This window comes from Pagrus pagrus (assembly GCF_965226575.1).
Source record: "Pagrus pagrus genome assembly, chromosome: 1".
In the NCBI taxonomy this organism is placed as follows: domain Eukaryota; kingdom Metazoa; phylum Chordata; class Actinopteri; order Spariformes; family Sparidae; genus Pagrus; species Pagrus pagrus.
In genome coordinates, this window is record NC_140185.1 from 10,265,121 (window position 1) to 10,277,413 (window position 12,293).

General features: G+C 41.4%; 1 protein-coding gene across 6 annotated transcripts in view; it reads right to left on the reverse strand.

Moving 5' to 3' along the window:
- Positions 1–87: 87 nt before the first annotated feature.
- The window catches only part of dmxl2 (Dmx-like 2), a 50,747-nt gene continuing 38,541 nt past the window's right edge, over positions 88–12,293 (reverse strand). For 4 of the 6 annotated variants that reach the window (XM_084362025.1, XM_084362024.1, XM_084362023.1 and 1 more), the window contains exons 41-54: positions 11,655–11,740; positions 11,320–11,521; positions 10,331–10,448; positions 8,763–8,828; positions 7,878–7,964; positions 7,322–7,443; positions 6,799–6,937; positions 5,504–5,564; positions 5,224–5,351; positions 5,053–5,130; positions 4,106–4,197; positions 3,973–4,025; positions 3,646–3,863; positions 88–2,003 (exon numbers count right to left, since the gene is read on the reverse strand). In XM_084362025.1, coding sequence (XP_084218151.1) covers positions 1,794–2,003; positions 3,646–3,863; positions 3,973–4,025; positions 4,106–4,197; positions 5,053–5,130; positions 5,224–5,351; positions 5,504–5,564; positions 6,799–6,937; positions 7,322–7,443; positions 7,878–7,964; positions 8,763–8,828; positions 10,331–10,448; positions 11,320–11,521; positions 11,655–11,740 — 1,660 coding nt within the window. In that variant the 3' untranslated portion in view covers positions 88–1,793. The remainder of the gene's footprint in view (positions 2,004–3,645; positions 3,864–3,972; positions 4,026–4,105; positions 4,198–5,052; positions 5,131–5,223; positions 5,352–5,503; positions 5,565–6,798; positions 6,938–7,321; positions 7,444–7,877; positions 7,965–8,762; positions 8,829–10,330; positions 10,449–11,319; positions 11,522–11,654; positions 11,741–12,293) is intronic. The other 2 variants (XM_084362027.1, XM_084362026.1) reach the window with 1 other exon arrangement.

Consider the following 12,293-nt stretch of genomic DNA (forward strand, 5'->3'; position numbering starts at 1 on the left):
CTGTACATATAGACAGTCCACCCGCCGTTGTCATGAAGCAGCATGGTCCCTCATTCCTCTAAAAAGAAAACAACAGCAGCAAATCACCCTGATGAAATAAAAAGAATTTATTCACTTTACAAAGGTAAAACTCTGACCATGACCTGTTCTCTCACACACCTCCAGGCTCAAGTGCCCTAGTAAGCGTCTACCCATGATATTGGCTTCTTTTGCATTATTACATGCACACGCACATACACACCAGACACCAGTAGGACCATCGGTAAAACACTTAAGATACATACAGTACACATAGTGGGCAGAAAGAGGGAGAGAAACACAAATCTCTTTAATAAATACCATACATACACTTAACAAAAGTTACAACTAATCCAGCTGGTATGATACAAACCAAAAATAAAGAAATGCTTTAATGTTTGTACAAGCTGTTGTGGTATTTCATATATATATATATTTATATTTATATAATTTATATATTAAAACTATTTCAAACGTTTTACTACTAGGCCAAATAAAGCCAGACATTCATTTGTATATAACAGTTTCTTCTTCAATAACCTATTTATTTGAAATAAACTTTTTAGTGTCTCCAGAATTTGAGTGCAAATATCTATTCCTTATGGATGAAACGGTAAAAACAACTAGCGAGGTAACGCACACTTACATACAGTAGACTGTGTTGCACATCTCCCAGTCAGATACAGTAGAACCCCTTACATTCCTAAAATAAAAGGCAATAAGTTAAATAGTTTTAAAAAGGAATGGACAACCAAAACAAACACAAACATATAAATAATTTAAATAATAAAATTAAAAAAAGACAAATTCAAGACTATATTGTGCAAAACCAGAAGTGAACCTTTGTGTTTCTGCTCTGGGTTGGTGGGCGCTCGGGTTCGGACCAGACAAGTGGAAACATTGAAATCACAGTCACAGGAATAAAACACATCATCTTCCAAACAGGAATGTTCTAGCAGTGAGTCTGCCACACAAACAGGCATTTGAGGGCAGGTGGGCGGGCAGGCGTACAGATGGCAGACACAGCAGAGTGGACACACACTCGAGGGCCGAAACGGGCCGGGCTGGGCCGAGCCCAAACCAGGAGAGGCCGGAGTGAGTGACGGGCAGCCAGTGAAATGGGGAGTGGTGGGGGGTGGGGTCACTACAGGAGCAATGCACCATCAACTCTTCCATAGGGGCTGAGAAAAGCCGGGCAAAAAGGCAGGGGGGCAAAACCATTGAAACAAAATGCAGATTCCAACAACTCGATTCACACTGGAAACCACTGACTTAATAACAAACCACAGTGCTGGTTACAGTAGATGCTAAGAGATTTTCAGCTGTGGGCACAAAATGACGACAGTTACACACTTTTAAAATTTTTGCTTGAGCACTTTTACAGAGCACTATCAATAGACCTGTGATTGCACCGCGTAACGAGAACAGGACATGCATAGCTTCCCTATGGACACACTCTAAGAGTAGAGATTCTTCAATAAAATTACAATAAATCTAGCTTTAAAATCAAGTATGATACCTTTTGCTTGTAACTTTTGCTTTCAGCCTTTGGGGAAAAAAAATATTTGCAGCTCCATTTCTCATTCTGGATATGATTTACATGAAGTGTAAACCCATGAACACTGCACGCTGTGGAAGAGGCCAAAAGTGTTGTGATCTTTTGACTAACTCCTCCCCTTCACTTACACTATTAATGCCTAGCGAGTGTTACAAGCTGTATGTGTTTTTTCTTTCTGTCTCTTTCCTCTTTGGACCCTCACAAGTGGAAGTAGGTGTTACAGGATGTCGACCAAGCTGCTGGGGATGTTGTAGCGGTCGGGGAGGACCCTCATCTTCAGGGTGCCGTCTGCTCCGCAGGTGAAGATGCGGTTGCCGGGACGCGTCTCAACCTGCATGACGCCGGCGCCGATGTTGCGGAAGATGGACTGCTTGGCGTGCTCGGTGCTAAAAGAGTGCATGAGGCCGTGGCCGGCTAACTTCCACACCTTGAAATGGAGAAAGCACAGAGAGGACGGAACAGGTGTTAAGTTTCTTTTTTCACACCAGCCTACTGATCTTTTCTTCCGTGATGTAGAGCCTGCTGCTGCGACTGTCAGATTCAATTTGAGAGCTGTGCCACTTTCTCAGTGGTGTAAAAATGATTTCGTACAAAACAAGTCTGTTTCTGTTCTTTATCAAACGGCTCACATTTTATAACAGCCGATAATCAAGCTGACAAATGTCTCACCAGAACCAGCATGGTATAATGTGCACCACTCAGTCGGCACAGTTGTGGCATTTTGATTGAAAATGTGTCTGATGTCTCTGATGTGTCTGATGATTTTCCGCTCGCTGACAGTTTTTGGAGTTTGCCAACTAAAGCCCCCAGATGAGAGGCAAATCATGGTTTTGGTGGTGCTCAAACACTATAAGAGAACTCTTCAAAGTCGTGATCTAAGAGCTCGCCAAGAGCTAGCCGATGCCTTGAAGATGCCCAAAAGATATAAAGCAGCAAATGAGAGCGGAGAAATCGAGAAGGAACGACAGAAGAGGACCAGAGCGCCAAGGCTGCTGAGAACAGACTCAGAAGCATCACTCCGCTGCTGCTTCACTGATTTTATGACCAGCAGCAAACGCACAGAAATAATGGAGCAATGCTTAAAATGTACATTTACAGAAGCCCTGAGGGGCAAGTGAGAGTTTTTTTTCTGGTGATCCATTTGCTAAATCTGATCAGAATTATTTTCTCTCCTGTGTTTATGACTCCTGTGAAAAAGATTTTGCCAGGGCAGTCTGTTAAAGTTTCTTTTTCCCATCTGTGGTTTTCATGTGTGAAACCGAGCGCAATTTCTCCTGAATTTTTCATTCTGCTTCACACGATTTTTTTTCTCCTGAATTTATTATTATTTTTTATTTCACTTGGTTTCACACATGGAAAAAAAAGTCTCCTGAAGAGTTTTGTATTTTTAGGGGGAAAAAGAAGAAAATTAAGGAACGTATCTGTTGTCAACAACTGCTTTATATGGATATAAAAACCTTCTCCTGCTGATCATTAAATCTCTGCCGGGGCAGATGTGTTGATAAATCTGAATCCTTTCATTTAGGCCCAGCCGCCCCAGCTCTGTTCATTAAATCACCATCTAACGGCACCAGGCTGCTAAAAAACTACCTCGTCAACCACTCGAACATCAGACCGATCGGCTTTAGCCCAGTATTTTGCTGTTTATGCATTAGACTTCGGTTTACCGGGCTCATTAGTCACAACCTCCTCTCTAACTTTCTCTTCAAAGTTAAATGTTTTCAGATGTCACTTCTCCCCTCAACTTTATAGAGTGAAAGACGCACACTGTTGTTTTGGTCTGAGATGCTGGTGCTCTAGTGCAATATCTAGGAGAGTGAATGTCATATTTCAGCTTTAACCGTCACTGATAAGTCCAACTTTTTTAAGTGACAATTGACAGCATTATGAGCAGTAAATGTGCGAACTGGGTGTTTGACTCTGACTCGACTTTGTGGCCTCTCTCAGCATGTTCTGATTTTATAAAGAATAAGACATAAATCCTCAGTACAAACTCAAAATGCGACTGTGAGGTGTTGAAGTGTTTTGGCAGATCAGTGAGTGTGTGTGTGTGATGGAGCATGCGTCACCTTCATGTTGCCCTCTGCAGAGCCGGTGACGAAGAAGTCCTCGAAGGCATCCAGTGCGAGGGCCTTGATGGCTGAGTCATGGGCCTGGAAAGTATGGAGCAGCTGCCTCTGGCGGATGTCGAACACGCACACAAAGCCCTTTCTGCCTCCGGTGATCAGCAGCTGCTGTTTGGGAGCGTACTGCAGCACAGTGGCCCCGTTCTCGTGGCAGGGGAACGCTGAAGGGGTGGGAGGGAAGAAATGTGGAATTAGATCACAAAAGATGTCGAAGGGAAAATCATTAAAACAGGCTTATGAAAAGAATAAGTTATTCAAATGATTTCTTACCATGGACCATGGTATTGCTAGGTGAAATCAGAGTATCCCACAGGCAAACATTTCTGCAGGAGAGGTAAAACAAGGGTGATATTAGTCGGTTATATCCAGAGAGATAGAGCTGTTTGTCAGTGCAGACACCGACCTGTTATCATTGGACTGTCCGGCGGTGGCGATGAGGCTGGAGGACGTGATGAAGGCGAAATCACCGCAGGTCTTAGTGTGACACTGCCAGCTCTGTCAGCAGGAACAGAACAAGAGAAACAAACATTTTAATTTTGATGTAACATATTTTGAAGAGAAATGCAAATACTGTACTTAAGTAGATTTTTCAGGTATCTGTACTTCACTTGAGTATTTTTACTGTTCCTCCCTCCATCTGAACACAAGTATCTGAACTTTCTCCTCCTAACGTTTTCAAAACAGGCTCGTTACTTTAGTTTGAATGCATTTGAGGGGAATTATGGATTATTTTTATTTTGCGTCATCAGTGCATATCACGCACGGCAGACGCAGCGAGACGAAATGACGTAAGAAGACGGAAACAGACAGAGAGGGAGATGTGAACGGGGAGAAAAGGCGTGTTAGTGTCTCGTATCTGCAGAGACCCTGCAGCCCTCCGCCTGGATTTTCTTATTTTCTCACTTTGTTGCTGCTCGGGACGCTTTACCAACACAAAATGTGGCCATGTGACGTCCTGGGAATGAGACTCAACAATCAACTATCCTTGTGGTGCGTTTAGGAACAGCTGGGACAAATCCTACTGATTCTACCTTTAAGTTTAATAGTCTTTGAATTACATTAATATGAGGTGAGCCTCAGTTAGCTTAGCACAGAAATGGCCGGTAGAAATGTCTTCAGAGGGAAACTTTTTACTTTGATACTCTGAGTACACTTCAGAGCCTGTACTCTATTACTTTTACTTGAGTAAAGAAGTATTTTTACACAAGTGTCTGTACTTCTACTGGAGGAAAGAATATGTGTACTTTTGCCACCTCTGATATTTTGTTTTTGTCTTTTGTTGTCTAAAGATGTGTATTTGTGTGCTTGGGTGGTGATTAAAGAGGTGAGGGAAGCAGGAAGTGACCTCACCAGGTAGGGTTTGGGGTTGGAGGACGTCTGATTGACCTGCCAGAGACTGAGGAAGCCTTCTCCGTCAGCAACCCCACACTGCAAGAAGAGTACAGAGCAATCAGAACAATCACACCAGATAGACAAAACACAGACGCTGCAGTGTGTGTGAGTGTGTGTGTGTGTGTGTACCTTATTGCCCTGGGAGTTGAAATAGAGCCGGGTGACTCTTGCGTTGCCTGCTTGTCTGAAGCAAATGAGCTGCTGAGGTCTGTTCCATTCAAACATTCTCACACTGCCGTCCTGAGCTCCCGTCATGTCTGACGCACAAACACGCGCACAACAAATACGGGGAGAGATGGAAGCAGACAGAGAATAACGATAAAGGAAAATCATATGAGATGAAATTAACTAAAAGATTTTGAATTTAAAATGTATGCTGGTGACCATGGGCTTCAGAGTGGGCACTTACAATACTGATAGATGGGATGAGACGTCATTCTCTTCACGTTATTTAGGTTCCTCTTCATAATCTGAAAAATAATTTATCAATATAACACATGATGTCCAGAACATTATAGTTAATATAACTGTAGTTTTTAGCAGGGATGAGTGAGTACATCACTATCTGTATCCCTGCTCTGAATGGGCGTGGCTTAACCTGGAAGTGGGTGTGGTTAACACAGGTTGTTAACCTAAGACTGTAATTGTCATGAATTGATCAGAAGTTATATATACACTATTTATATTTACTATTCATTTGAACATCATTTACAGAAGGATAAAAAGAGTGAAACCGAGTGAAATAAAGGTTTGCCAGAGTTTTCTCCTGAAATTTTTCTCCTTCACTCAGTTTTACACATCATTTTTTTTGTCCCCCCTCAGGAGAGTTTTTATTTATTCATATATGAAACCGAGTGAAAAGTTTTGCCAGTTTTTTCTCTTGAAATATTTTTTTCTCCCCAAAAAAAGTTTCTCCTGGAAATGTTTTTGAAGTTTACTGCTTAAACTTCTTAACACGAGGGACAAAACTTAAAACTGAGATAGTCTGATAAAAAAGGGGACAGTAGGAGGTGAATCTGGCCCTTCCTCTTGTGAGGACTGTTGGTGTCTACATGATGTGAAGATGAGGATGCGGCAACCGTCAGTCCAGGTATTAAACGTCTGGATCTTAACTGACCAGACCTGCCTGCAGCCTTAGGAAAGCTCGTTCCGTAACCCTCTGAATCTGATGACACCCTCTGTCCTGTCTTGCTCGTTGTATCACACTCAACATTTATCAACACGGCTGGGACATGGAGAACCCTGACTGCGTGTTAACTGTGACGCAGACGTGTACCTTGGCTCGCCGGCTGTGAGAGCTGCTGTTATCTGTGTTTGTATGCGCCCATCTCTGGCGTGCAAACACACCTCCTCTTTGTATCAGCCTCCATAGACTCAGCAGGCCAGCTGTTTAGTCGGCACGGCTCAGTTTGGCTCAAAGTTGATAAGAATTAAAAATATAAACTTCTCCTGATTATGTGCAGCGCCCACAGACTGCAGAATTAAATGCAAGTAGTCAAATGTCTATTTTACTTTACTAAAGCATCTACTGTGGAGAACAGACTGTTATAAAATACGACTGCAGAGTGACATTCTCTGCTGTCTACAAGCTCTAAAACAGAGCTTAGTTTCCCCCTGCTGACCATCACTGAGAACTACACAGCCATTGCTTCCTGGTTTGGCCGTGTTTGTGTATATATGTGTTTGTAGCAGACAGACTCGTACCACACTGGCTCCCATGCTGGTCTGGCCGCTGCCGAGCCACGGCATGGATGCAGAGACCGGCATCTGTGGTGGTGCAAAGGGGACAGAGCTGGCCTGGGCGATGTTGGTATGAGAGGAGCGATGGTCGATGTCGTCAGAGCTGTGAAACAAAACACAGCCAGAGCACGTCAAACACAGATGTTTATGAGAGATGTCTAAAACATGGATATTGTACAAAGAACAGATATTCACATATATATATACAGTATATAAAAAAGAAAATGTTGGTTTCACAGATGAAATAAAATTGAGGAACTTAAAACGATTCTCCTGGCAAAGCTTTTTGTTTCACCAGTTCTCAAGCCATAAACACCGGAGAGAAAACAATTTATATCAGACTTAGAAAATGGATCATTTATCTCTTGTAAGCAAGACACGAAAATAAAAAATGTAATTGTTTACTGTGTCTGTGCACAAGCAGCGAGGATTGGAACAGGTAATCTGAGGACAGACCAGTGTCAACAATATCTGCCCTGAATCTCACCTGCGGGACTCCTTATCAAAGTCCTCCCCGATCCAGGTGTAGGGCTGGACGGACACCAGACTCGACACGTCCACCTCCTGGACGTCATGAGTGGAGGCCAACACGATCTCGTTGGAGTTGGCCTGGAAATGGAGGGAGAGGGAAGATGGAGGGAAGAAAAGACAATATTGAAATATAAAGACTTTGCAACAGTTTGCTCTGAGGCCGAGTCTGTTGATGCTTTTAAGATGCATCTCAAGACCCATGCAATTTTTCTCAGATGTACTGGTTTTATATTACAGTTTAATAGTTTTGTTTGCCTATATGTATATATACATATGTCTTTTGTGAAGCACTTTGGTAAAACACTTTTGAAATGTTATATAAATGGAATAAACTTGAAACTTAGTTTCTGAGAAAGACACTGATGTGTATTTGTCCATTCAGAGGAAAGTTCCTGTAAAGATGATCTAATCACCCTTTACTTTGTACAAAATTACATTACGAGTAGTTCTTTCCAGGAAACGTCAGGGGAAATAATCACAAAATGATGGGACGCTTCCAACTAATGACTCACCCTATTAATGGCAAATGCCATGATTATATCCGACTCCTTGTGAATGATTTTAGCTTTGCCTCCTGGGTAGCCCAAATCTGCCTCCACCTGGAAAATTCAAAGGAACATGAGACATAAAGGTTTAATTTTTTAATAAAATTAAAGCTGCAGTAAAAATACAAAAATGCATGTTTTTTGAAGCCTATTTTTCAAAAAGACAGAAAACCTCCAAAACACTGGCTTTGGGCCATCAGGTTATTCCCACTTCACGTGAAGGTAGCATAAAGTACAGCTACATTCACAGGGGGAGAGGAGTACTCATATAAAAAGGTACACACTTAAATATTGATCATTCTGACTGTTGGTTTCCCCGGTGAAAAAACCCTGCACGATAAGCAAGCCTTACACAGCCCTGACAGTGAGCATGCATGTTAGTAGATCTACTGTATGTGCCAACTCTCTCAGGAAGAGTTCTTTTTTTGTTTTTTTGCTTTAAGTCCAGCAGAATCAGTCCAGCTAGAGAGGAGAAGGAGTGAGAAACACAGGGAGAAGTGTTATTGGTAGGGATCGGATGTGAGGTTATGTGAGTGGATGTCATAAGTGTCCCAGTGAGAGGGAAAGATTAGACGTTAGGTCTAAGCCTTTAGAGCCTTGAGTAGATTTTATGCCAGAAAAACTGTCGGAGTGGTCACTATCAGGCCGAGCTGGACGGAGACATCAGGAGCTTCGCCCAGTTTGGCGCCAACTGCAAAACTAAACTCTGTGCAAATTGGTGCACAGTAATTCTTTTAAACTTTAATGCACTTGCTCCATCAAGCTTGGCTTAGTAGTGACTCTCCCAGACAGACAGACAGACAGACGGACGGACAGAGCCAGGGCCTGGGCTGGTACAGTAAATGATACTACCTTATAGGGACTGCTAGCTCCTGCTATGCAGTTTGGGCTTATATGGTCCATATGGTTCTCTACAGACTACACAACACACACAGAGGCAATATAGACACACAACACACAAACACGGCACGACACAAAACACATGCACAAACACGGGAAAATAAAACATGGAATGAAAAGAAAATGTAAAAAGGGTCGACAGGATCTTTGATGTCAAAATGTAAAAAAACTCTGAACTCAGTGCACCTCATTAGCATCGAGCTACAGTCGTGTCAGGATGAATGGAAATATCAACTATGGATCTGACTAGTAGAGTTTAATTCCAAGTACTGTAAGGCTGAAATAATGTTGTAATAATAAAGAAACTAAGCATCTCGGGCCATGGTCCCTTTGATTTTTGTCTGATTTTGCACAGGCAGCTACAGTTGCAGTCTGTCATGAGAGCGATTACATAATAATGAATGAATATAATATAATAATATAAATAATATAAAATAATGAGTTCCAGACATCAGAGAAGACCGTGAACCGTCCTGTTCTTTGGTTAACGAAAACAAAAATATCACCAACTACAGATAAATGCTCAGTGAGCGCTTATCTGTGTATCAATGACGAGATGCCCCACAGGCACGTCAGTGTATGTGTCGGACAGTCATGATCAAATTTGCCAGGCTTCTGATAAAAACCTCAACAAATAACTTTCTCAAAGCTTTTGTCTAGAGTCTCGCAGTGTAAACGAGTCTGTGTGTCGATTCTGTTTCCATTCTTATTAGTAAACTACTGTAGACATGCTGCTCAAAAAGAAATAAGGTGCAATTAAATTCAGACTGAATTGGCCCAAATATAATATTCTATATACATTATTGTTCATAAAACTGCATTCATTATATTATATAATATAATATTAGTCAATCAGAAGAAACATACTATTTTGATAGTCGATTCATTGTTTAAGTTGCTGGTTCGTTAAGTCGAAGGATTTGCTGCTTTTCTTTGTCTTTATGATCGTACATGAAGAGTCTTTGGGTTATGGACTGTTGGTTGGACGGTCTCTGTCTTCTTGGGGGACATTCTGATGCTACATGTTGTTTGATGACTATTGCATCTCTCTGCAGTCACGATCATGGGCATCGTGTGATTATTATGTCAAGTTCTTACATATTGCACCTTTAAATAATTATGATATAAATCTGTTTAGGCGGTTTTATTTTTGTAAGAAAAAAAGCTCTTTAAATACAAAGAATTCATTTTTCATTTTCACAATCCGTTGGGATCCTAATACCATTTTGCATCTCAAGAAAATGCTTGTTTGCTTTTGGCCCATCGCTGCTGTAAAGTTTGATTTTTGGCTCTAGCAAGTAAATGCAAGACTAACCCACTTTTAAAAATGTAATGTCTCAGAGAATATGGTCTTATATTTGGGCCAATGCAGTGCTTGTGTGAGGGGAAGTGAACACAATGTAAATATGATCTAACAGGACTTGTTAAATAAAACAATGGTGGGTTTTTTCATCATAGCACATGAAGATGGAACTGAGAAAAAAAAAGCTGAATTTGTTTGATGCATGTGAGCTGCTGACCTCACTCTGCTTCCTTTTCTTAGTGAAGATGTAACGGATCAAGGTCTCCTGAAGAACTTCCTGTTTGACCAGGAAATGCCAAAGACGTCGAGCTGGGAAGGAAAGGTGGTTCTTTGTCCTGGAAGAAAACATATAGACGAAGAGAAGTAGGTCACATTCGAGTGTATCCACTAACAGGTCTCATGTCATGTTTTATTTTCCGTAATACGGAATACGAGATTATGTGATGCTGCATGTGTGACTGAAATTGGCGACATGTTTGTTCTCTATTGTGTGAAAAGCATAAAAACACTACTGATACGGAAACTCCAATATGACTTTTATAGTGGATTTTTCTTTACTTAAACACCCAGCATCTCTCTCAGATTTTTGCTCACTGAAGACCACAAAGACTGTGGCTCACTAATCTTTTATCTGTTGTCTTATGGCTACAACTACAGTTTTTGTCACTTGTTGTTTATTGTTGTCATTGGTATGTTTTTCATTGTGTTTTTTTGCTTTTTACTTTGTATTTTAAAGTTTTTTTGTAAAGCACTTTTGTCAGCGTAAGTTTCCTTTAATGTGCTCAATAAATAAACTTGTTTTTGAAGTCAGTATCAGCCTAGAGATTTGCAACTATTGGCTCAGCAGTACTTGTTACTGTTAAGAAAGGACTTCTGTTTCTCAAAGTCGAATTCTTACTTTGATGATGTAATGCTCTTAACGATTTGATATTTGCAAATTATTTCTTTTCATTTCATCTGTTGATGCATCTATGGAAGCCATGAGGGGCAAATGTAGAAAGTCTGATCTAAATTGTTTTCTCTCCTGTGTTTATGACTTGAAAACAGTTGGAAATAAACATTTTGCCAGGATAATCTGTCAAAGTTCCTTAAGTTTTGAAGAAAAAACTGTAGATATAGATGCTGTTTGAATGCTACTAATCACTGAGCTCTAGTGTTTGAGAGTGTGTCTCCTTTTCTGTATGTTGTATATGATTTCATACTCACTTGAAGGGTGTGTTGTCTGGCTCCAGCATGGCCTTGTGTCGGAGTATGGCTGGGCCACCTCCTGCGCTGAGGTCAGTGGGGTAAGTGTTGATGTAGTTGGGAGGAGGGCCGTCAAACTTGTTCATTCGCTCCAGCAGAAGCTGCTCCCAGTTCTCTAAAGTCTTCAACACAGCGTTGCCGAGAGGGGAGGTGACTGGCAGGTCTGTGGCACAAACACACATAGATATACTGTTTACAGGCAGCAGCAACAACAATGATTAGTTCATTTATATATATTCTTATAAATTACATTAAAATATTTCAATGTATTTCCAAATGGAATATATCATCAGTACCTGTGAAGTCGAGGCCAGTGAGAGGGAGGAAGTTCTTGACGTTGTGATGAGCCAGTTTCACCATGACCACGCGGATCAGAGCCCAGCTACGTATCACACAGACACACATGCAGGAAGATTAAAAGCTGAAGCAAAGGCTCCACATTACAGCTGAGTAACCAGACGAATCTGGGAACTCATGGTTCATTTGCTCTGGCAGTAGCGTCTGGCACCCCTCCTGTTCAGACAGATTTCCATCTGACTCGTCCTGTGCCGGGCCAACCACAACCATTTATCAAATCTGGAGCGGGTTTGATACATTGACTTAATATTTAGTCTCTGGTTTGATACAACGCTCAGTTAGCCAAGGGTGTTCGAGCACGAGTAATAGTTGTTGTCTGAAGCAGGTAAGCAGTTACATAAACTCGTCTCACCTTGGCAGTCAACTAAAATCTGTTTCTGAACAAATTTGTGGTGAGAAATAAACAACCCTTACATTTCACCTATGCTTTGATCTGTGCATGTATCAGCTATCATGTCGACTAGCTCAGCGCTACGTTGTACATTTCGTTGCTCTGATTGGTCTATCCACCTCCATCCAGATACATCGATACAAGGCGATCCAAATTAGGTGGCAGGAAAACCAAGGAGTGCAAGCCC